The 26,242-nt window shown below is 42.8% G+C and overlaps 1 protein-coding gene across 1 annotated transcript; it reads right to left on the reverse strand.

Annotated features, from left to right (window-relative positions):
- Positions 1–1,053: 1,053 nt before the first annotated feature.
- LOC134452890 (scavenger receptor cysteine-rich domain-containing group B protein) lies at positions 1,054–17,248 on the reverse strand. The gene is made up of 11 exons (XM_063203551.1): positions 17,136–17,248; positions 16,079–16,111; positions 14,901–14,951; positions 12,589–12,891; positions 11,340–11,411; positions 9,489–9,803; positions 8,775–8,855; positions 6,290–6,409; positions 5,334–5,648; positions 3,162–3,257; positions 1,054–1,463 (listed from the first exon to the last, which is right to left on the reverse strand). The coding sequence occupies exons 3-11, from the start codon at positions 14,929–14,931 to the stop codon at positions 1,141–1,143; spliced, it is 1,656 nt and encodes a 551-aa protein (XP_063059621.1). The 5' UTR covers positions 14,932–14,951; positions 16,079–16,111; positions 17,136–17,248; the 3' UTR covers positions 1,054–1,140.
- Between the last annotated feature and the right edge of the window lie 8,994 nt (positions 17,249–26,242).

The following is a 26,242-nucleotide window of genomic DNA, read 5'->3' on the forward strand; positions in this document are numbered from 1 at the left end:
ATATAAATCTTGCAGATGACACTGAAGAAGAAGAAGAAGAAGAAGAAGAAGGAAGAGGAGGAGAAGAAGGAAGAGGAGGAGAAGAAGGTGAAAAAGATGCTCAAAAACAGCAGGTGAAATGAAAGTGTCTTTGATCAGGGAGCTGACATGCTCCTGGCCTGAAATAAATTAAAGACGATCCTACAAAAAAAAACATTAAAAAAAGGTAGAAGCTTGGGCATTTGTGCAGAAATCATCTATCTGTCCTTCTGCCCAGCTGTTTATCGTTATTATAACTATTATTATTTATTTAAATAAATCACAATAAAATCTTGACTCTCTCTCCTAAGGAGGCCGATTACTTAGATCAACCCCTGTATTTTTGGCGATGGTGTATCAGCAAGTCGGGAGAGGTAGGAGGAGCCCTCGTCATCTATAGACTGTATAATGAATGGCCTTGCTCCACAGTACCTTCCCCAACCATCAAATAATGTGGGTTTAGTACAGCTGGCACATGTGTTAAATATTTCAGCATCCCAACAGAGAAAAAAAACAGAAACAAAAATTAGATGTAGTGTAAAGCTTTGGTTTCTTTGCATATAAAAACAAATGTGTACATTATTTTTAATATAGAATTATATTTATTAATTTATATATTTATAAAGTGCATAATACGAATATATATTTACCATATTTAGTAGTGTATATCAGGGTTTTTTTTTGCTTGTTTTGTTAGTTTTTGCTTTGCTTGTTGAATTGTTGTGGACATTTTCTGTTTCTCCATTAGGGTTGAGCTTATTATTTACAAAAAAATGTGTACAAGTCCAGGTGTTATATATAGCGCCTCCCTCCTACCCACTCGCCTCTATGGCAGTAAGTGACAGAGAAAACGTGGATCAACTCATGCATGCTTGCGTGCGTGCATGCAGTGATAGGCAATCTGGATTCAGAAGCTACAATCCAGTGCCACATATTCCATATTATCTGGTTTTACCTGTCCAATTACTGTAGGTCAATCACCTGGTTGAAATGGACAGGTAAAATCAGGTCATTTGGAATATGTGGCATTGGATTGCAGCCTCTGAATCCAGGTCATCCATCACTGCTTACATGCCGTGCTTGCATGCATTGGTGGTGCAAAAAGGGGTGTGCACGGCACGATCACGAGAAGAGCAGGGAGCAGGAGACCCCGGCGTCTTCCGAGTGGTCACAGTTGTGGACGTCCCAGGCTATGTGGCTGCAGTCGTGCAGGCTGGCCTCGTTGCCCGTGCACTTGAGGTTGTCCATGAGGATGACGCCGGTGCCGGGCCCGTAGTAGGACTGGCCCCGGGAGGCCAGGGCGTCGCCACAGCCCACCATGCGGCACACTACCTGGGCGTCCGGCAGGTCCCAGGCGTCATCGCACACCGTGCCCCACGATTCACCGGAGAAGATCTCCACCCTGCCCTCGCACCTGTGCTGCCCATCAGCCAACCGTATTGCACCTGAGGGGGAGGGAGAGAGAGAGGGGTGGGGGAGAAGCCATCAAGATGAAAGAATGGTCATTAATCTGTTAAGACATGGTCCGTGTTACACATTTTCAAAAATGATGTATTATTAAAGGGACACTGTGTGAGATTTTTAGTTGTTTATTTCCAGAATTCATGCTGCCCATTCACTAATGTTACCTTTTTCATGAATACTTACCACCACCATAAAATTCTAAGTATTCACTATGACTGGAAAAATTGCACTTTTCATACATGAAAAGGGGGATCTTCTCCATGGTCCGCCATTTTGAATTTCCAAAAATAGCCATTTTTAGCTGCAAAAATGACTGTACTTGGACCACACTAGAAAATATTTGTTTAATACTTAGTAAACTTTCATGTAAAGATGAAATTTGGCAATAGGCAGCCCAGTTTCAATGAGCAGCATAGTTGCAGAACCCTTTTTGACCATTTCCTGCACAGAGTCCCTTTAAAGGCTGTGTGATGTCGTAGTAGTGTAGTACTATGGTAGTTACTACGTCTAACAATACACTCAACTCACGATTCGGTTCAGATCAAGATTTTTTTTTACATGAGCTTTGATTACACCCCACGATTTTTAAATGCATCTTTTTAAATGAATTAGCTTTTTTCCACATTTGCCAACATTATAAAAACAATATATAAATCAAAACTATGATAGTGTATAGGTAGAATGGGTTTAAAAATAATTAGGATGATTGGAAGCTTGGAAGCACTATCACATCATATCATGTGGTTGTTTTCCGGAAGGCTAACAGAATTTTGAAAGAGCATATCACGATACTGCCTTCTTGCACTGCAATACAGTATTATGACTGCGTAGCGCGATTTCTCGGTCCAATACAATATTACAGCCCTAGTAGTTACCGGTCTTTTCAGTGACTATTACAGCTTTTCACTGATGGAAACACGCATATTACGAGGCTACTCTATATGAAACAATGGTAAGTGGTACGATAATGGCATTACTCAGAAAGTGTGTATAGCATACTGTTGTAGATTCCCAGGCTATATAAGCCCTTGGGCTGCACATGCTGTAATTACGATGTTCCTTCCATGTGCTTTTATGCTATAGAGATGAAGGAGGGGGCTTTGGGATACCTACACTATACCTACAGTGCTGCCAACCCAGAGAGAGATGGCAGAAGTTATAATTACTCTCAAATTAATGGGTGTCCACTTGCTTAGTGTGGGCCTATTTGTAGTCTACAGGGGAGCTGCGAAGCATATTCAGGGGTGCCCTTTTCCATGTTAGAAGTGGATTTATGGAAGACTTCAAGGTTGTGAAAAAAGTGTGTATGTGTATTTTTAGTGGGTCTGTGAGGTATTTTTAGATTCCCGTCAAGCAGCCACGGCTATAAGTGTTTCTTCTTTTGCCTTTTAACTGTTACTGAATTTGCTTTTGGTCGCTCCTGTGCCCGTTGCACTCAGGCACTTTATTGTGAAGCACTTTGTGCAGCCAGCGTGCTGTAGAAATACAACTGACATGATAGTGAATGGCAGACTGTGTGTGTGTGTGTGTGTGTTCGTGTGTGTGTGTGTGTGTGTGTGTGTGTGTGTGTGTGTGTGTGTGTGTGTGTGTGTGTGTGTGTGTGTGTGTGTGTGTGTGTGTGTATGTGTGTGGGCGCGCGCATAATGTGTGTTTGAGAACAGAACAGGTTGAGCTTTTACCTGGTGTGGGCAGGGGCGGGCTAGATGGAGTCGTCTGTGGGGGCCCCTTGAACGTCATGCCAAAATCTCTCGCTACAGTCATGTAATCTGTCAATGCTGAGAAAAGAAGATTTGAAAATGATTAGTCACTTAATGCCAAAAAACCGACCACACAATCACCTCAACTGAAAGCACAGATGATTCCATCTGAGTCCTATGTCTGATGAGTCTTATTTTGTATAAGAAAATGGATAATCTGAAAGATATTGTCCCTGATGGACTCCAAGTTTAGAAACAAGTTTAAAAGCTCAACTCAGTTAAAAAAGACAAACACATATACACATACACGTTCATACATTTATGTATAGTCAGGCACGTGGCTCTCTTTGCCCACAGCAGAGCTGCATTCATAACCCTGGGGGCCTCTGCTGAAGCTGATCCTGACTGACTAGGCTCTCTATATTTCATGCACTCACGCATTCAGCACTCTCACACATACAGTAGAGATAAGGGATGGAGAGAGGGATGAGAGTGACAAAGTGTGTGTGTGTGTGTGTGTGTGTGTGTGTGTGTGTCTATGTGTGTGTGCCTGTGTGTGTGTGCGTGTGTGCGTGCTTGAACACGTGTGTGTGTGTGTGTGTGTGTGTGTGTGTGTGTGTGTGTGTGTGTGTTTATGTGTGTGTGTGTGTGTGTATGGCATGGCATGGCATGGTATGAATGAAAGTTCTGGGGATAGGGACTCTCACTGAGTAAAGCATGACTAGAAGAAATGGGTTGTTATAGATGGCTGAGTGATGTGTCCTTTAGCATGATGTCTACAATAAGAGGCCATTTATACTTATCTGTTGACTACGTAAGTAAAGTATAACTTCAGTAACTGCTAAGTTGGCACTCAGGTGTTAGTATCATGTTGCACCGTTTTAATGAGAATAAAAAATGTCCAGAATGCATTGTGAAGGGTACTCAGCCAAATAACTATCTTACAGTGTAACAAGTCCAATGAGCAGGGATTGGATCGTCATCATACCATGACTTCAGAACTTTATTTTTACCTTGGTATATAGAAAGGCACATGAAAACGTCACCATTATTTCACCTATGCTTGAGAGGTCAGCATGCTAAATTAGAAGGCTTTTTGCTGTGTCTCAGCTGGTGCAGGCTTGTGTGTGTGTGTGTGTGTGTGTGTGTGTGTGTGTGTGTGAGAGTGTGTGTGTGTGTGTGTGTGTGTGTGTGTGTGTGTGTGTGTGTGTGTGTGTGTGTGTGTGTGTGTGTGTGTGTGTGTGTGTGTGTGTGTGTGTGTGTGTGTGTGTGTGTGTGTGTGTGTGCGTGCGCGTGCGTGCGCGCGCGCGCGCCTGTGTATGTGCGCACGCGCGTGTGTATGTGCATGCGCGTGTGTATGTGCGTGCGCGCGTGTATGTGCATGCAGTTACCACTCTCTGCCTCTGTAGGGCAGTGTTGCTGCTTACGGACAGTATATGAGCAGTTGACTCAAGCATCCAGCATTTAACCAAATATCAACAAAATTGAATTAAGCTGATGATAAGTGATAAGCTTGATAAAAACTGATCACTGTTGCATCAAAAAAAATTGCCAAAATCGTATGTCACAAGACTTGTAGGGGACTGGACGACTTTTGGGGGTCTTGAAAACATTTAGCCTCTTCAACTGAGACTGCTTTATAGTTCTAGTGGTATTTATCTATGGAGAATGGACAAAGGTCACGCGTCAAGGTGCGAACATTGTAAGTAGAAGTTGACCTTCACACAGTTCTAGTACCTGGGCTTAGAGACTTAGAAACTTTGTATAGCTCCAGTTTCAGTGTTGACTATTTTTTTGTTTTAAGCAGTATGGCTGGCTACTTGAGCAGATGACTAACGTGTCCTCATTTTAAATTAAGATACACAGGTGTTGCTGGATACCTAAAGCAGATTGTTGGATCAAATTTGTGGTGGGCTTCTTTTTATTTTTTTCAAGTGCTTTTCAGTAACAATACAGCCTATCTACCTCATTAGCTGCAGTGGAATAACTGTTGTAGCCTAACATGTAATTTCATGTACTAGTGTTGTACACCATGCATTTAGTTCTACTTTTACGTTTTGTTTAATTTTGTACCTCTAGTTTAGTGCGTTTAGTTACTACTTTTACACCTGTGTTCTTGTTTTTTTTAAAGGCAGTGTTTTGCTGACTACTCACGGGTGCAGATGACCCCTGCGTCCTCGTGGTGTCCACAGTTGTGCTGGAACCAGCCCAGGTGGAAGCAGTCGGTCAGCTTCTGCTCGTTGCCCACGCAGTCAACGTTGTCCAGCATGATGGGCCCGGTGCCGTAGCCGTAGAGCGCCAGCTTTGTGGCGGCCAGCGGCGGGCCACAGCCCAGCTGCCGGCACACCACCCTGGCGTTGTCCATGTCCCAGTCGTCGTCACACACCGTGCCCCAGATGCCGTTGCGCAGCACCTCCACGCGGCCTCTGCAGCTGCTGTTGCCGTTCATCACCCGGATGGTGGGCTGCGCTGGAGGGAGCACCGGGACACAGGAACATTAGGTCAATTGACTTACTCTGTTGCACACTAGCACTAATTGGCTCAGTGGGCTAAGGCATCGGACTGTAAATCCGGGGACCTGGGATGGAGTCTGGCCTTAGGTTACGCCCTCGTCCTTCCTCATCTCTCTCTTTCATGACTTTCCTGTTACTCCCTCATATCGTGCTATCAATGGGGTATGAAATGTCTGAGAAATATGTGAAAATTAGATAGGAGAGTAGATAGGAAATGGTTGGGAGAGACAGGCAGTGTAGGATTGAGAAATAACCCGAGCCAGATCCGAACCTGGGTCCCCATGCGCAATGTGCCAGTACGGCATATTGACACAGTTTACCACTGTGCCACCACAGTAGGTCAATACTAATGTTTGTAATTTCACATTTCAGAGGAAACAACTGTGGAAGACAGAGTGAGAAAAAAAGATTTTGCAGGGTGAAGATTACATCTCCCATTGGTTCCTATTAGATGATTGTCACACAACAAAATTAACCTTTTGATGATGATTAATTATGATTTATTGATTGCAAATCCTTCATTTGATTTCATTTGAAGTCCCACCACATTCTATTTACGGAGGCTAGACTTCATTTGTGTTGAGCTGCTTGACTTACCTCTAGGCGTGGTGGATTTGGTTGTTGTAGTGGTGGGAGAAGTGGTTGTGGTGGTGGGGGTGAGGGTGGTGGAGCTTGTTGTGGTGCTGATTTGTGTAGTCTCTGTGTATACACCAGTGACTGCCAGACAAAAGAGAGAATTGTGTTGGAAAGACACACAACACCATTGGAGTGTTTAAACAGCCGAAGTGAGTTCATTTTACATACTGTAGATTTCTAGAAATGCACTATACAGTGTGTAAGACAAAAGCAACAACAACTTCATTCTCTAATTTGACTGACCCCACTGAGCAAACCAAAACCAAACATTGAGACAGACAGAGGCCCATGCATTTTGACATCTCGTGGTGATATAATAATGCTATACACTGGACAGGGACAAATATGGATATTAATGCTGTGTAAAAGGGTCCCTCTGCTGGTAATTGCCTGCATAGCATCTGTGGAGTTTATGGCAAAGTCTCATAGCAACGAAAGTGAAGGAGTGTGATGTAAAGCAATCAAACAATGCCAAAGGCTAAGACACTGGCTTCATTTGACATAGGAAAAAACTAAAATGATATGTGGACCTGAAGTGGTCCTTGCATTTGTAAAGGTCCATGTTAAGAGAACAGGCTTTGTGGAGATATAAATACACTTTGATCCAGAATTCAGGCAAATATCATCCAATGGGGATATCTACGGAGCCCTTATGGGAAAAAAACTGTGGAAAAAAACATGGGTTTCTCATGCCCACCAGAAAGTTTCTTATGCCTACCAAAAAGTTTCTTATGCCCACCAGAAACTTTCTTATGCCCACCAGAAACTTTTGGGTGTGCACCTGAAACTTGACTGGTGCGCCTGGAAGTTTCTGGTGCGCACAAAAACGATTCTGGTGTGCTTGAGAAACCCTTAGATATTTTTTTTACTCCCACATGTCATTTGAAGGGCTCGGTAGATATCAGTCAGCTATCAGATATCAGACATCAGATACACTGAGAAAAAATATTGCCTAGCTCTATGTGGGTAGATGACAGTTGGGCAGAAAAAAATGATTTTTTTTACAAAACATTGTTTATGAGGGAAAAAAGTATGTCTACATAGTGCAGCAATTCATCTTTCAAAAAAATCCAAGTGGTCACAATGTTGGTCTATTAATTGATTATTTATTTACGTTGATAAAGCAATTTGCTGAAAATATGTCCTTTGGTGTGACATTAAGAAATAAATATATTAAGTAATGTAGAAATGGCTTGATGGAGTTTTATGAACATTGTTACACTCTTCATATTTATTGAATTTTTTTAAAGTCTTAATTTAATGAGAAATAACCATTTAATGATTTTTTTCCCATTAGAGGTGAGCTTATTAGAAACCTTAGAGGAAATATAGGGTCATCTTTCTTTTTAAATGTTCAAAATTGTCCGAATTTATACTAACATTTCTGGGAAGATAATTTGTTCTTCCCTAATGCAATATTCAGTGTTTATCAAATTTATTGTTAAGCTCAAACAAATATTTGAGCGTTTTAAAAATGTCACACCGTAGGACATTCATGTCACACTAAAGGACAGAAATGCAAAACTGAGCCAGAAACAAATGTATCAACATGATTATTTTGTCTTTTGATCATAATGTAATGTTGTAGTCAATATTGACCTACACTTTATGCTTATAAGTCTTTAAGTCATAGATTATCAGCCTATCGTAACACTTAATGACAGCCATGCGGTCATTAAATTTAACCTGCAGAGCTCATAATGTAAGACTCATACTGAAGTGTGACGTCAACATGACCATCACACCTCACCCTCTTTGTAGGTATGCTATGACTGTCACACCATTGAACCTGTAGTTTGTAGTGGCCAGTGTCTGTTTGGTATCGCAAGCTGGACATTTAAGCTATATTGAGCTCTCCACAGCATACTTTATTCATCTATACTTTTCTATACTCTCTCAATCAATTGATTGATTGAAGAACTCTGAGAGAAAAACCTAAAATCCACCCTTGCCATTGGCTTCTTAAGGGTCTAAAGTCACAATTTATGTACCGCTGGAGCTTCAACAATAGATAATTATCCACAGAATTAACCAAAAATATTATGTCACACCACAGGACATTGTTTTCTGTGACAAAGTTTCATAAGTCATACGGTCTCAGAAAAACAGGAAAAAAATAAGCATTGCCACTTGCTAAAATAGACTAAAATTATTGCTAAAATTATTTAAAAATGTTTTAATATGGAGAACCAGGCTTGCGACAGTCACACCATAGGACAAATGTGACATTTGACTCAAAATTAAGTGTACTTATTTAAGCTCTGGATTTATTACACATTACTTTTTCACAACAACGACATTAGTTTAATCATTTAAAGCATTGACAATTTTGAAAGCATGAATTTACTTAATTTCAAGAGCCTGCGACAGCAAAATTTACACGTCACGTCATCTACCCATGTACATATATGTGTACTGTTCCAGCAGAGATAGCTGTGAGGGTTACCTGAAGTCGTGGCATTGGGGAATAAAAATCTGGGCTGTGTATCCGTGTTCACTGTTGATGCAGGGGTCGTAGTGCCAGATTCTGGAGAGTGAATAAATAGAAATGAAAGTCATTTTAATAACAATAAAAGATTGTACGCTACTACGCTAACAACAATGTTATTCAGTTGCTATTGCATAGGCCTACTGATGAGACAACCAAGATATTATGCGTATATAGTATTTGAACAATTACTTCATGTAGGCATCAACTCTTCACACCAATACTTCTGGTTTACTAAATTCAATTGGTACAATTGCCAATGCTTATTATGGTTATAACCCCAGGCTGTTAGGTGAACAATCTATGTTCAGAAATGACAATGACTCATTGTCTCACCTGATCACTCAAGTAGTACTATTGCCAAGTTTTGCTTACTGTTATAACCACTACTACCGTAACTCATAACTGATAAGTAACATAACTATTACCATTACTATTATTATTAACCTGTTCTTTTACAACTGTATAAACCTATACTGCACAACTGTTAACTACATATAACCATATTACACAACTATTAGCTATTAGGGGTTGCTGCGGCCCGTTGCATTAACACACCTGCACCCTATAGGCCACGGGAAGTTACCCATGGCGACCTAGGTTTGAGTCCGGCCCGAGTCTACCCCCCCCCCAAATATACCAAACCTATGGCAGTTCATGTTGTCCCCTCACCTGAGCATACGACTCCGGCATCCTCGTGGTGTCCGCAGTTGTGGATGCCCCAGCCCAGGCTGTAGCAGGTACTGAGCTGTCCCTCGTAGCCATTGCAGTTGAGGTTGTCCAGCAGGATGAGGCCTGTGCCGTAGCCAAAGTAGGCGTTGGAGTGTGCTGAGACAGCGCGGCCGCAGCCGATCTGCTTGCACACCACATTGGCGTCCGTCAGGCCCCAGTCGTCATCGCAGACTGTGCCCCAGCTACCCTGGTAGTAGATCTCCACCCGGCCTTGGCAGTAGTTGGCTCCTCCGACCAGACGAATGGTACCATCTCCTATAGCCAAATAATAATAAAAAAGGGATGCGGTCTTCGTCAGTTACAGGAGAGGTGCAGTTCTGTGATGTTGTTACTCTTGATGCAGTCAGTAGATATGTTTGACATGCTGAGTTGCTTTACATGTTAAGGTGTCTGGCATTGGTGGTGGTGATATTTTTTACCCAACGGCTAGAATATGTCTCACATTGCCTCGCCTTGTGACATGAACCCTTGGTTTCCCACCCATGTTCCTGTCCTATGTTGATTTATGTATGTTGACCTGTGTTTCATAATCTGATCTCCATAATTGTTGTTGGTATATGTTGTTGTGCTGGTTAGGATGAGTATTGAAAGGAAATGACTATCATGGGCAAATGCAATATGATTAAAACTGACAGCTGTGAAGTAGGCTGATGTGAGTCTATTTCAAATGTGTGTGTGCGCGTGCGTCCGTGCGTGTGTATGTGCGTTCCTTCTTCCTGAAACACTTAATATTTACAGGGAATCAGACAATTTCGAACATGTTTACTTCCTTCGGAACTTTGAATGCTCAGAATGGGCCACCACATTCCAGAAAACGCAAGACATAAAAAGCCATTTTTGGGTATGACCCGCGGCAGTTTCCCTTGGGAACACAATAACCAAACCAAACAATTTCGCAGCGTAAGGATTCTGTGAGCGCTCTCCCAGTGGGGATACCTTACTCTTGGTTTCAGGCAACTCCACAGGAAGGGCTGAGTAGGCCTAGGACAAAAGGGATGGCCATATCAATAGGTGTAGCCTGTATGATGTAGCCACCTGGAACCCTTTTGAGCCCTTTGTCTGAGTAACAATGAACTTTGACTTCTAGTCATCTGTGACTGTCAAGCGGACATATAGGAATTGTGTGAGACCTAGTAAAGTGAGGGGGGGGGGGGTGTTCCACTTTCACTCTGAGATCATCATTAAAGACAATCAGCTGAGCCTTTGAAACTTTACCCTGGGTACATACTTTCTCCTGATCCAACACCACCAAACCCCTTATCTGCTCATCAACACAGACATCCAGCGAGGCTGACAAGGGGTCGGACAAAGAGGTCAGTTGTTCCGGGCCCAGTGACGGGGTTGGGGGGTGGGGTTGGGCATGAATCGGGTTCTCAATACATTGTATATATGGGGGCACTGCAAAGTCACTACAGATGACCTTGTAGTGGGCCTGGGCGAAGCTGTCAGCGGCCCTGCAGACATTTGAACATGTCACAACTGTCTAATCCTTCCATTGAGTTGACAGGACCTGCTCTCCTCTGACTGATGAAAGTAAAACGTCTTTTGAAACACCAGCACAGTTAAAAAAAAAGAAAAGAAAAAGCTTACAGTTTATCACTAAACCAAGCTCTGCGTCATTTCTCAGTATTGGAAATGGCGGCTCAACTTTCTCCTGACAACTGAGGAACGCTATCAGAAATCAGGTCAGCCATTCAGCAAGTCGTATCCAGATCATGGTGGGAAGGAAAGGGAAGGGAAGAGAAGGGAATACACATACGGGCCTGGGCTGTTCGTTCAGTGTTGACTTACGCAAGCCAGATTTGCGGTTTGATGTAGGGGTGGGATCCAGTGGCACTCCTCGTGTTTCCAAAGACGCTCTAGCTGCCAAGACAAAAAAACCATATAGAAACAAGGTGAGTTTTCAACGTGGCATTTCCACGTGGCTCCTGTTGTTATGCCACTCCAAGACACAGCCTCACAATGTGATTTCTCAATCTACATGACATGCTTATAAAAGTAAGAGTCTGAATTTGAATAGGACTTCAACACAAGAAATGTATATTAATTCTACATATTGAGGTCGTTGGATGGACACGTCATATTAGTCTTGCACATCAAGGATCTTTCTGGTATCCGTTCAACTGGAAAGACTCACAGATCCCCACAGATCACCACATTGTTCCTTAGAAGTTGTACGACAGTTGTGTGTTTCTTAACTTCTTTCCTTAAGACACGACATTATAAATGAGCCATTACCAGAATGGCAATGACCAAGTCGTAATGTATTTCTAAAGGCCCCGTGCACTGTCATAGTAGTGTAGTACTATAGTAGTTAACTTTCAATGTCTATTACAGCATGCCACAGGAGGTACGGCGTGCATTAAGGGGCTACCTCCCATATACCTTTGCAGGTGATTGTCATCTTGGATGGCCTTGTAGTGATAACAGTTATGGATACCGTAGTGATTTTCACAAGTTTATTTTTTTATGTACATTGTGTTTATTTACAATACAGAAGTTGATGGTAATTCCTTTGTGTGACCTATACCAGAGATTATCAGAGTATATTATGCAGTCTCTTGGCCTATACCAACTGTTTTAGCAGGTTATAGCCACAACTTCATAATGGGAGTAGTTGTGGATGCCCCAGCCAAGCTTGTTTCTGATTTTCTTATTTTCTAATGTACATTGGCTTTATTTAAAAAACAGTAGTAGTTGTGATTCCTTTGCATGAATACTCTACTCTACGATACTACTATATCATAATATTCATAGAATCTCTGACTATACTAACTATACCATGCTATACTATACTATACCATACTATACTATATTCTATGTGTATACTATACTATACTATACTATATTAATGAGACTATTTCTCATTGTTTTATTTGTATGACCTACTATACTATACTATACTATACTATACTATACTATACTAGACTATTTCTCATTGTTTTATTTGTATGACCTATACTATACTATACTATACTGTACTATACTATACTATACTATACTATACTATACTACTAAACCTATACCCATACTCCCATACCTTTGCAGGTGATGGCCACATCCTCGTAGTGGTAGCAGTTGTGGGTGCCCCATCCGAGGCTGCCGCACTCGGCCAGGTCGGTCTCGCCTCCTTTACAGTCCACGTTGTCCAGCCAGATCTCGCCGGTGCCCTGTCCGAAGCGCGAGCTGCTGCCTATGGAGATTGCCGTGCCACACTCCAGCTGCCGGCACACCACGTTGGCGTCCACCATGTCCCAGTCGTCGTCGCACACCGTGCCCCAGGTGCCGTTGTGGTGCACCTCCACGCGGCCCTCGCACCGGTTGGCACCATTCACCAGACGCACTGCAAGGAGGGACAATGGTTAAGACGACAATTAGGTAACCCTTTCATGTTGATGGGTTTTGCGGCAATCCGACTCACTCTTTGCTATAAAAATGCGACTACATGATAACAACATTGCTATGGCATTACTGAGTGTTTCAGATTAAGGATTGGTACTAGGTAACAAGCTGCAAGGTTATAATAGAGGATTTGCAGAAGACCCATACGTTGTAAACACCCTAACCCTAGCCTGTCATTAACCAGGCCTGCTGACAAATGGGCTAGCAAACGTTGTATTTTATCAGGTAGTTTCCCTGTTTGGTCGCTCCCACAGGTTGGAAGTGGAATTGCGTCTCCAGGCTACAGAGATATAGCCTCTGATCTGAACTTGGTCTGTGTAAGTACAGTCACCCATTCACCAGATATACTGTATTGATGGAAGGAGTTTAAAGCAACACTAAGTAAAGTAGTGGACAATAAGGGCTAAGACCTAAGTAGAGGCCTAAGGAGAGGATGGAAGAGCTTCGTTGGAATGGAATGGATGGAAGAGGATGGAAGAGCTACGTTCCCATGGGAATTTAAAGGCCTAGGTGAGTAAGAAGTCTTCCTGCTTGGTCTGTTCCTCGGGTTGCATTCAAATTTAAAAATGAATTGTTATATGTTATCATGTTTGGACTCTTTGTAATATTTTCACAGATATTTTATGTTGGGTCAAAATAAAAGGGAAAGACAATTACTCAACAGACTTTGAAACTGGCCGACTGTGTTCATATACTTTGTACATATGAATGCCACCACACCCCCATGCTCACATATACACGCACCACGCACCACACACGATTGCACGCACGCACACAAAACTCTCTCTCTCTCTCTCTCTCTCTCTCTCTCTCTCTCTCTCTCTCTCTCTCTCTCTCTCTCTCTCTCTCTCACACACACACACACACACACACACACACACACACACACACACACACACACACACACACACACACACTAGAAGGCCAGAGGCCCCCTCTTTCCTTCCATTTGTGTCTTTTTGTGTTTTCAGAGTCTCTCCCAGGGCAAGATATACAACCACTATCACACGTCTCTGTTTGAATGCCCTTGAATGTTTCCGATGAGAAACAATACTGCTACAAGCCAGAGGTACCATGAATCTTAACTGTCTCACGTTCTTAACACCAAAGAGTGTGCTGCTACTGTAGCGTATTATGTCTCCAGACTGTCAAAAGGAGGAGAGGAAAGAGATACTTAGCATGCTTCTGATATAATGATAGGTAATAGGGAGACAAGAATTCTGCAAGAATAGGTCTAATCTTTCCAAGTAAAGGCACAGAGGGCTGTTAAGTCAGACACATGACTCCCAGGCCCTGGGACATGTGTGGGGACTGGGGAGGCCGAGTATGGCAGCAAAATAAGTAATTGAGGGGATTATAGAAATGGAGAGCCAAGGGAAGTGGCCTTGTTTTTTTATTGTAGCATGAGTCGGAGGGCTCTCTTTTCTCTCTTTCTCTGTCTCTGTCGCTCTCTTTTCTTTGTTGCTCTGTCTGACTCCGTCTTTGTATCTCTGTCTCTCTATCTGTCTGTCATCTTTATTTCTCTTTCTATGTCTGTCTGTCTGTCTGTCTGTCTGTCTGTCTGTCTGTCTGTCTGTCTCTCTCTGCCTGTCTCTGTCGGTGTGTCTGTCTTTCTGATTCTCCATCTCTCCCCATGCACGTCTCTACTCTCAACCTCATGTCTGGCTCTTTCTCTCATCTCCTCTCCTCTCCTCTCTCTCTCTCCCCCTCATTTCTTTTTTTATCATGTCTTCATTTCACTCTCTCTGTATTCCACTCCCCTTTACTCTCCCCTTCTGTCTGGCATGTATTACTCCCTCTGTCCTTGCCTCCTCTCATGTGTCCTTTCCTTCCTTGTGTAAAAAAAACGTCTCAGTGTTTGGGCAAGACTTGATGTCATCTAATGGAAGGGATGAGCTCAGAGTTTGGACCAGAGTATTGTAAGTCGCCACCCAGCCAGATTGGTCTTACCTTGAGACGAGCGGACTTGAGGCATCGGCATACTCGTGGTACTGGAGTTGGCTAGAGAAGAGAAGGGAAAAGAGAGAGAGAGGGAGAGAGAAAGAGAAAGAGAGACAGAGAGATAAGAAGGAGAGAGAAGAGTCAGGGAGAGAGAGAGAGAGAGAGAGAGAGAGAGAGAGAGAGAGAGAGAGAGAGAGAGAGAAAGAGAGAGAAGGGAGAAGAGCGAGGAAGCAAGACAGAGAAACAGAAGGGAAAAAAAGACTTTGGTCAAATTATTTGTTGACAGGAGGTTCTTGGCCCTCCATAGCTTCAGCCCGCTACATCTACTTTATCTGTTTTCCTGTAATTTTAGAACAGGGCTGTCGCAAGAGGACTCCTGCTGTACATGCTGCTGAACATGATTTTTAGACTAGGCCTACTACATCTGCAGTAAAGAGAAATTGGTGATTTTAACCAAATAAGAACTTGGTGCTTTAACCAAAAAAGAACATTCCAGAAAAATGTAACACATGTTTGGTGACGGTAACCATGGTAAAAGCTAACTGAAAACCAGTTTGGTTATAAAAGGAAAATGAATGCATAAACCTTTAATTTATTATCTAGGCCAATTTTTCACACACTTTTTCAACACTGCAAGCCAGTTAAACGTAAAAAGCAAGTTGCCCTGCTGCCTTAAGTTTGTAAGTTTACTCAACTTGACACTCAACTCAACTCGAGGCTTTCTCAATGAAGGCATAAACCTTTGATTTATTTTGTCATCTTCATCTAGGCCAATTTTTCACATACCATTTCCAAATGTTATTGCCACTGTGCTGCTTCAAAGCTTCTCAGACCCATGTCTTTTCAAGGGCTTGGGTATTGTACATTCACTACCTGACTGTATAGCGAGGTTGGCTTCTTTGAAGTGAAATAAGGTCAAAAAAGCCACGTGTGGCCATAGATCTCATGGCATAGAGCACAGAGACACTGGTTTAGGCTTTCACCATCACACAAAGAAAGGACAGGGTGTTATCCTAAACACCTGTGTCCAAAAACAGGTCAGCTCTCTGGGCTTTTCCCCACCCAAAATACAGTGTCCTAGAACATGTGCTCTCACTAACACATGATGTCCCATGCTTTTCTAATCATTATATAAGATTACAATACGTTTGCTGTATATGAGGAAAGATGATGAAACATGAACTTACTCTCTGTGGATCTTTTTGTCAGTTTGACATCTCCTGCAAGAGATTAAGTAAAAGGGACATAATGAAACTTACATGCAGTAAAACATTAGGCCTCAAAAAGAATACATCTCATGTATTGTCAGTTTGGACACTCAAGGTACCCAAACAACTTGTGCGGCATTAGATTGCCTGGACAATGTACATGAGATCCCCTTCCATAGGAATGAAAGGACATTGACTATTTTTCTCACTCCACTCACTCCAGATACCTGGTGGGGACTGTTCCTTCCAACAAGTTACGTATGCCACGTGAATTCGCACTGATATGCAGCAGGACCCTCTCAAGAATCCTCAGTCCCTCATCCCTTCACTTCTTACACAAAATGGCCCGCCAGGGCCAGCCAATACAAGACGCTGAGAACACAAAATTCCACACACTAAAATGTCCGCCTCTGATGTGCCTCTCCCTCTCTCTCTCTCTCTCTCTCTCTCTCTCTCTCTCTCTCTCTCTCTCTCTCTCTCTCTCTCTCTCTCTCTCTCTCTCTCTCTCTCTCTCTCTCTCACCTTGCTGGTCTCTGGTGAAAATGGCTACCACTCATCCTACCCATTCTCAAGAGAACAGACATGAGGTCTACATAAGGGGTTTAACCTGAGCACTCAAAAACAGCAACACAAATTAGTTCATACAGTCTCTCTGCTGTATGTGTGTTCTGCTGTAGGCTAAACAATGAATAAACACAGAGAAACAGTTGAGATTTTGAAACAGTCAAGTAGTCAAAGAACTAGATATCTGACTGGTTCAAGGCATCCCATGTATCTGTATTTAGTTGTTGCTTAATGTCACAATATACTTTATGACCATTCTTTCATAGTGCGCTAGTTTATTGTTTGTTACCATTTCAGAACATTGTGTTAGCCAATATACATACAGTGTGACAAAAGTAAAGTGGACACGTAGCAACACTGTATACATGCAGTCATGCATACAAATGCACGATGCTCTCTCTCTCTCTCTCTCTCTCTCTCTCTCTCTCTCTCTCTCTCTCTCTCTCTCTCTCTCTCTCTCATATCAACTCACCTCTGAGATTGAGCAGGGCATTGGTGCTGAGGAGGACCAGGCAGCCCAGCAGCGTGAGCAGTAGCCAGGCGCCCACCCTCCAATGCCCACACAAGCAGTCCCCAACACGCTGGTTTGGCATAGCACTCAGAGACGCTGAAGCTTCACAAACTCCTGTAAGGCACACACACACACACACACACACACACCCAAACATACACAAACATGAACACACATGTACACACACAGAAATACAAATACAGTGAGTCGGCTTACAACGTACCAAGGCTTATGGTCCATGCATGTGTGCATCCATGCATGCATTTGTGCATCTATCTATCTATCTATCTATCTATCTATCTATCTATCTATCTATCTATCTATCTATCTATCTATCTATCTATCTATCTATCTATCCATCTATCTATCTATCTATCTATCTATCTATCTATCTATCTATCTATCTATCTATCTATCTATCTATCTATGTGTTTCTAACCATCCATCCATCCGTTCATCCGTTCATCCATCCATCCATCCATCCATCCATGCATGCATGCATCACTCCGAGTATGCTCGTCATCTCTACCTGTTTTGAGTGAGTTTTGCTGGTGTTGTTGTTGTTGCTCGTTGTCAGCCAGTCTCTGCAGAGTCCCAATAGAGCTCCCTTTACCACTCCTGCGCCTGGCAGTGTTGCAGTAGTGGCCGATATTTACTATCATAGTAGCCACCGCTGCTGTCACAGCGGCATTCTGATTGGATTTTTCTTCCATGGTACAGAGTAGCTCTGAAATCCACAACAACAACAACAACACAACTCAGCTCAACTCAACTCCAAAGAGTCTGTGCCCCCCAGCCAGTTGGCACTGGCATTGTTCAGTATTGATAGTTGGGTGGTAGGGGAGGAGAGATAGGGGTGAGTGAGGGTACATCATGGGGTTTTTATCGGTCACGAGATTGGCACTAGTGCATGCATGCTGTTGAGAGTGTTTGTGTGGACATCGCAGAGGTTGTTGCCCTCTCTGTTTTTCTGTCGTCCTCTCTTTTTGTCTTTCGTTTTGTTTGTCACTTTCTGTCTTGACACCCCACTAACGTGTGCGTCTGTCTATGATGCTGACTGTGTCGTTATCCATATGTGTGTGACTTGTATCAGACATAATAGGTTGAGTGACAGCTGCCTGACTAGGGTGGTCCCCTTGCCAGTGAAGCGTGAAGTCGGCCCATTTCCCCCGGCCTGACTGTCAAACAACCCCACCACCACAACTACCAGCACACACACACCCGCCCCCGCGCCCCAATACAGTAAAAAAGGCAAATATTGCAGAGTCGATTTAAAATCTTCTAAATTGTATTTGGTCCTAGAGTACTCTCTAAGTGTTGAATTACTGCAACACTGCATTTTTTCTGTGCACCCATGCAGAAGCACACAATAGCCTCTGGTGTCTACATCAGCAAACTCCACCTCTTGGATTAATCCATTTCAACTTAGCTACTGTACTGTGTTATTGTCATCAAGCACTTGTGTTGAACAGAGAGTGTTGTGCATTGTGGCCTTTGGTTATGCAATAGATATAAAACTGCAACAAACCAAACTGACCAAACCATGACCAAAAGGGGAAATGTGTTCCAAATTTTAACTAAGCCTATAATATAGCCTATTATAGCTAATACTATGTAATAAGCCTATATAAAATCAAAAATGTTAACATCTTATGAAGCATGTTGCTGTTTCCAAGTCAAAGAGCATTTTCTCCTAATGTCTTCAGTATTGCTCCTAACTTACATCTCTTCACCTATATCGCCCTTACCCATCCCACTTCCACTCAACCAGGTAACCATAGTCATTTTTTGCAGATGTTTGCTTCAGCATATGAAATATACATGCCAGTACCATTTATATTGCAGACTTTGCAGGGCTGGGCGTTAACTATTTTGCTCAATGGCCACTGTGGCTAGTGGTTTTCCAGAGTCACTAGCCATTTAGACTTTCTGCTGGCCAGAGTTTTCTTTGTTTTTTTTATCTTTAGAATATTCTTGCATTTCATTACAAATAATTTATGTAACTGCTGTAATGTGTCACACCAACGAATAAGTTTGCCCAACTGGCAAAGTGGCTAGTGAGACTAACATTGTTACTAGCCACAGTTTTACCAGCATTTGGCCGGTTGGCAGGTGACAATGTCAAGCCCTGATTCTTGATATAAATCTGGCTACTCTAGGTCTCAAATCTCAAGAACCATGTTCTCTGTGAGAATACTATGCTTGTGAAAGTAATGGGATTATGTACTGTACGTCAATGAATGGGTATTATACTACTGTCACAGGTGCAAGGCCAGACCAGGCCAGCCATTCTGCTTCCAAGTACATCCGTTTAAGAATTTTAATTCCAAGGAATTACAGTTGGCAACAGTCAGAACCTTTGCAACATAGGCCTGAGCAATTTCTTTCCTTTCCAAGCTGAGGGGTTTCACATCAACGGTGTGGGGTATGTCAACCATTTTGTCATAAAAATGCCAAGGTCAATCACAGCCAGACTCTACTGTCCGGATTTAAAATCTGTAACTTCTTTGAACAAATTCTCAAATTTTCTTTTGTTTGTTGATGCTTTTTTTTTCTTTTGCTCACATCTCCGGAAGACATGCAGGGGGGTGATACGGGGAGGTGAGGGGTAAGACAAGAGGCATGCCTGCTTGTTCCTGTTTTTTTTTGTTTTCCCCAAATCCCCTCTGACCCTACCCTGGAATGTAAGCGGCGGGAATGATGTGCAGGATCCCAGAGGCAGAGAGCGAGGGGCAGGGGGGGAGAGAACTTGATATTCGCCGGGCGGAGATAGTGGACATTCCGAAACCTCGGGGGCGCACACACAAAAAGACGCTTCTGGTGCCTCTGTTGCTGCCCTGCCACTGCCTCGTCTTTGCCTCTCCTCTGCTTTGCCTTGGCGGTTCCCCATCGTCAGGGGCTAAACGCTGCTTCCTGCGAATCTGTCACTGGAGTCGTCCCAAACGCTTAGGCAGCCGATGACACCTGAGGGGCGCCTCCCGTCCCAGCTGCTCCGACTGGGGAGTGCGGAGGATGTGGTGGGAGGGGAGTGCGGAGGGTAGGGGTGGGGTGGGAAAGCCTGGAGGAACAAGGCCTATGGGGCTCTAGTCTGGTGTCCAAGCCAGAGCAAGACTTAGAGCTTGGAGTTTTGAAGGCTCCTCCAGCCCCTCTTGTCAAGATGCTGTCACGGACATCCTTAACACTTCCTCTCCAAGAGATTGTCCTTACACTCAGCCTTCCCATATAATTTTTCACAGTTATTGTTACAGTAGGACAAGTATTTTATTTTGACCAAGTGTAACCATATGATTGATGTCCTGGGTCTGGTCTGGGCCTGAGGTGGGGAACATAATTCTCTTAGGTGTCGCTACTACAGCCTGCCAAAAGCACATCCAAACAAAAACCTCTCCAGTTTCACCAGCATTATTTTCATGCCGTGAGGTGGCCTAGCTTAGCCTGAACAGCGCAGGCCTGTGGCCTGGGACCTGTAAGAATGGCCCCTGGAGTAAAGGGGCGAAAGGGGGTACTATTGGCGCCATTGTCACTCCAATTAGGAGCCGGGGAGGTTTATTAAACACGGTGGCACACACGAATAGCACACACAAGGCACTGGGCACAGCGGCCGTCCCTTCGTCACGCCACCCTATAACAAACCGCGCCGAGAGTTCGCCGGACAAATGGCTCAGTTATGAAGGATGAAAAATAATCTAGTCCCCAATGTTATGTTTTTCAATACTCCATTCATGGCTAGATGTAGCCGTGGATCCACGGGGGAATAATGTCGTCTTTTGTGTCCCAGGGCCTGCTTCCCCTCCCTCCTCTCTTCTCTCCAGCTCTCTCAGAGAAATGGCTGAAAGATCTCGGCCCCCATGAAATATCTTTCAAAAAAAAAAAGCCAGAGAGCAGAGATAACGCCCGCAGTAGTGAGTTCTCACACATTCTGATGAGAGAGGATCATAGATGCTTTTTGTATTTTTAGACATTTGTTGTTGCCTTCAGCTTCATCAACTGGGCCCTGTGAATTTACTGAAGTTCAATAGTCCTCTTTGCATATTCACTCCAACAAGAGAAATAAAATCCCAAGCCGATAAAAATATGCAATATTTGTAAAAGCATCTGCAACATTTACATACATTGTGCTAAATAATCAACAACAATTTCGTAGTTAAATGCACTCAAAAGGATCAAAAACACAAGAGGTTTGCCAGAGGCTCCATGTCTTAAAATACGCACGCAACGCTTATTTTTCACTCATTCATTAAATACTTTTCTATAGGCCTACTTGCACAAAATCACACAACAAATATAACAGGATAAGACGTTTAAGCCCATACAAACCAACCTTTCCACTTACAATTCTGATTAATTTCTTCATTTCAACATTTCAATTTTTTTAAAAATCACGAGCCCACAAATCAGAGGTATAAGAAAACATAGGCAGCATACCTGTTCAATGGGTAGGATGCCTCCTTACACCAGCAAAATAAGTTAATTTCCGTAAAAAAGTGTGAAGCAAGCCCAACAGGTGCCTTCTCCTCTGGTTAGGAAATTCACGCAGGACAGTAACCCAAGTTTCACAGCCAAGCCTTGAAAAAGTTTTGTAGAGTGGGGAAGAAAATTGCCAGGGAAAAAAATAAACTAGTCCAACAACTGTACAAGTATGAAGTCTTTCATTTCCCTTCAACGTACGTGACTATAAGTACCTGGCTTCACTCTGGCGTATTACGTAAAACAAATAAGACAACAGCATTGTATGGTAATGTCCTGTTGCCTTGTATCTGGCTGGTGTGCGTTTAAAAAGAATAAGAATGGGGGGAAGAGTTGAAAGCCAACCCTTCACAGGTCGCCTGGCATCTCCAGTTTCAGGTAGCCCTAGCGCGCACGAAAGGTGCTGTCTTGCTCATCTAGGGAGGGTACAGTCACTGCAGGGACATGAAGTGTTGGGGGAGGGATGTGTGTGTGTGTGTGTGTGTGTGTGTGTGTGTGTGTGTGTGTGTGTGTGTGTGTGTGTGTGTGTGTGTGTGTGTGTGTGTGTGTGTAAAGGTGTGAGATGTGTCATTCTCTCACTCTCTTTTTCTGTGTCGCTCTCTCCCTTTCTCCCCCTCTCCTTCTCCCTCTCTCTCTCTCTCCCAACTGTCCTTGTCCCTCTCACGCACTCTCCCTGCATGACGGTGTGTGTGACAGTGAGTATCTGAACATGTGTATCTTTTTGCATGTATAGGTGTACATAGGTGTCTCATTGTTCATGTGAACATTAATACTTTCATAACATATCAGCCATTTCCACCAAACCCCTTTTTTTTGCCCTGGTGGTAACAATGTAAAATGTGGAGCTAGTTTATATGATGCATTATGGTTTCAGTGAGAGGATTTTTTTTTTTAGACCTGTAGAGTTCATAATGGCCATCATTATATCAACATGTGATGACTTACTGATGCCATATCTGATGAAAGGCTGGAATTGAACATTTCCTCCAGTTTTCCTTCTTTCCTTATTACAGGAAATATCCAGCGCCCCATTTTTATAGCCATACGTTGTAAATGGGTTGGCGCATGCGGACTATAATAACCATTCAAATTCCTTTAGGTTCACAGACTGCAGTTTTTAGATCACACATGACTCCAACCACATACGTATGTATGTGTCTTACTCAGCCATCTTAGTCTATACCGCCTTTGACTACCCATATCTTGATAATGGCCTAAATGGTTTTATCCATTGAAGACTCAGTCCTAAGTGTATAACCTATGTCCTATGCAACCTGCCACTCAAGTGTTGATGTAGTAAAACTGATAAGTTAATCAAAATCAGCTTTAGTGAAAACGTTATGGTCAAATGTGTTATGGTCACTACTCAGCAGTACTGTTAAGAGTAAGGAAATGTCAGAAGGTCCTGCACCTGCAGTTGGTCTGTTTGAGGTTTACAGCGATCGCCTACAAGATGGCTAATCCTCGCTGAGCCGTAGGGAAACGTGCAGGCTGCGCCACTCCCATTGTCAGCCTTTACAAGGGCCAATTCAGGGCCTCCTCCTAATGCTGTCAGCCTGACCAGGGAGCAAGTCAAAATACTGTGATTCTGTTACAGATGGATAATCCCCTGTAGGAAGCCAACCGCAAACCGTCACTCAACGTTGAAGTAATGGCACCTGAACATATTTTTGCCACCAGGCAGTGGAGCTTGTGGTTGACTTTCTTTTCTGTACACAAGCAGTTTGTGTACAAACAAATAGGCCCACGTCTGATCTACTGTAGACACTATCTTCAAGCCTCAACAATGGAAATGTCTTGGGGTCAAGGGAAGATATCAGGAGACATGTAGAGTGTATTGGAAAACACAACAAATTGAATCGAAGGTGGATGTGAAAATGATTTATCTGATGCTTCATGAGCACCTGTTATGTCATTGGCATCTATTATGCCATTGCCAGTCCACCATATACTACTATATAAAGGAATTTAACTCGTTAAGGCACGGCGCTATAAATTTGATGTTACCAGAATGGCAATGACCAAGTCATAGTGCATTACTAAAGGCCCTGTGTTATGTCATAGTATTGTAGTAATATGGTATTAAACTTTTCAGTGACTATTACACCATGCCACTGGAAGTACGGTGTGCATTAAAGGGCTACCAAGTGCTGAGGATTATGTCCCTATTCATGTAAAGAATGCAAAAGGTACTGAGCCATGTGTTAGAAATTGTAACTTTTGAAGAACATTCCATCATTCCTGCATTGTGAATTTTTCGATATATCTGTTCCCTCCTCTCTACATTTCCCTCCTCTCTACATCTCTCTCTCTCTCTCTCTCTCTCTCTCTCTCTCTCTCTCTCTCTCTCTCTCTCTCTCTCTCTCTCACTATGATTGTAGAGGGTTCAGACACAGTGTCTCCCATCAGAGGCAAGTGGAGAGTGGAGAGTGTGGATCTGGCAGTGTGGTGTGTCCAGCCCATTAGCGGCCTGGCCTTTTCACTCGCTCCCTCAACCTGTTTCTCACAAGCAAGCACCCCGCTGCCAGAAAGTAGGTTACGTAAAAAAAGGGAAGGAAGAGAAAAAAATAGCACAAACAAAGAGAAGAGGAAAACAGAAACGGAGCTGATTGTGTTGTGCTGAAGAAATTGGAAAATTGATACTTGGGACAACGTCCTGAATATGGATGGAGCCTGTGACGGGGCAAAAAGAATTTTCTTGAATCATGAGTAAGAAATGCGGCAACTGTTGGTTAGCCCCACAAGCCAGAGAAGCTTTACCACACATGGCGTAATGACTAGTTATTTTAGTCACATTTGTTATTTTCAGTGGCGCTGGGTGAAACTTTTGGAGACGGCACTAAGGGTTGTGGGTTGCAGTCCACACCGGTGTCATCATCCTGAAATTCAGACTGAAGATTCAGCCTCGGGCTGGTAGTGTTGTCTTTCGAAATATCCCCACCCATTATTTTTAAGGGAGGATGGTTTCTTGGTCCATTATGAGTTTGGTGTAACAGAATAGGGTTCTCTTATACATAATGAAAGCCATGGCCCGTGAATATATGTGTAGCATTAAAACTTTTGAAAATCTTTCCCAACACAGGCCTGCTTTGGAAAATCTTTAGAAAACACAGGCCTGCAGTGATTTCCTGACACGTCTCTGGCCAACAAATCTTGGGTTCTATTATATTTGCTCCATAAACAAATTATCAGGCCATCCATATTCATTTCACTTGAAGAACACTGCCATCATTGATTTTTTGATATACTGTAGACAGAACTATGGATGTTTCAATATTTATTCAAACAAAAATAATTAATCTGGGGTTCAGATCCCCCCTCATCACATTAGTACTTCCTTTCCAGCAGTGAATTTATCTTGCATAACTCTCCTGCCCTTCAGATCTTGAACAGACATGCAGCAGATACATCAATGCCAGGAATGATCCCTTTGTAAAGTGTCCCCTCTCACGTCAATTGGTGACAAGGAAGCTTCTTTTAGTTCAGGATTTGAAAGTTATGTCACAAAGTTATGTGAAACGCCTCGTCCTAAATGCTTGAACTTGGGACAGGTCGTCCCATGTGGCATGTCAGACACTATTTTAAAGTGGGTCACAGCAGTGATTTTTATCATGTGCCCCATTTTTATGGCTTGTTCAACAATTCCAGTCGTTTTGGGTAGGGTGTGCACATCCAAAGTCACTTGTTGCAGGTGCTAGACAAAAGTGTCAGACAGTTGAAGAAGGTAGGTCTGCACACTGCTGAATAAGCTCAAAAAATAAAGTTAATTAAATTAAAACAGCCAAGTTTCGATCACCCTGGATCTTCGTCATCAATTGTTCAACAATTTCACTCAACAGTTTTATTTCAGCAGTTGTATTGCATCCTACATAGCAAAGAATGATACTCAAAGAATAAAAAGAAACATCCCAAGCAGCAAAGTGTCCTGACTAAGTTCTTATCTGTATTTTGTTATTTTTATCTCTCTGGTGTTTGTTTTGAACTCTTTGAACCAGCTGAAAATTGGGAGCAACAATGTATCTTCTCAGATGTTCTCAAAACACCAGTGGGTGCTTTTTATTTCAGTCCAAAATATTTGACTGACACAGCACACCCGGACAAATCAAAGGGAAGAGGGCAACAAAAAAAGAAAGAAAGAAAGAAAGAAAAGAAGATGATCCACTTTTAAGTATCATCATTCAGAAGGAAACAAGTCTCCTCTTCTGTCGGTGCACAATACATGTACTGTATATGCCCCAAGTCTTGTCTGTGTGAATAAAAGGTATTTGGGTTGGGAGAAGGTGTCTGATGTACAGTGCAAATTGTGTAGGTAGCCTGAATCACTAAGTGCCATATTACACCAACCATCCAGTGACAGATTGAAACAAGATATTTAACCTAGGCCTGTTTTTGAACACACAGCCTTACATCAAATATTCAACTACTAAACTTACTCCATATGAATACATTAATGCATGCCACTTCACCACATAGTATTGTTGTTGTTTTTGAGTTTTGCTTATGTAGTTGTCTTGTGGTTAGTAATGCCTATGTCTCATAAAAACTAAGCAAATCACCAGAGGTAAGTAGACAGAATAAGTTATGCATAACTCTCACACATC

Source organism: Engraulis encrasicolus, chromosome 7 (genome assembly GCF_034702125.1).
Source record: "Engraulis encrasicolus isolate BLACKSEA-1 chromosome 7, IST_EnEncr_1.0, whole genome shotgun sequence".
Lineage (NCBI taxonomy): Eukaryota > Metazoa > Chordata > Actinopteri > Clupeiformes > Engraulidae > Engraulis > Engraulis encrasicolus.

What these genes read in the sequence shown, in the direction of transcription:
- LOC134452890 (XM_063203551.1), bottom strand. Translation starts at nt 14,931, where the DNA reads ATGCCGATGCCTCAAGTCCGCTCGTCTCAAG. An exon ending in AAACCGCAAATCTGGCTTGC is followed by an intron (nt 9,804 to 11,339) that starts GTAAGTCAACAC and finishes ATTTGGCTATAG; the next exon opens with GAGATGGTACCATTCGTCTG. An exon ending in CCCCAATGCCACGACTTCAG is followed by an intron (nt 6,410 to 8,774) that starts GTAACCCTCACA and finishes TTTGTCTGGCAG; the next exon opens with TCACTGGTGTATACACAGAG.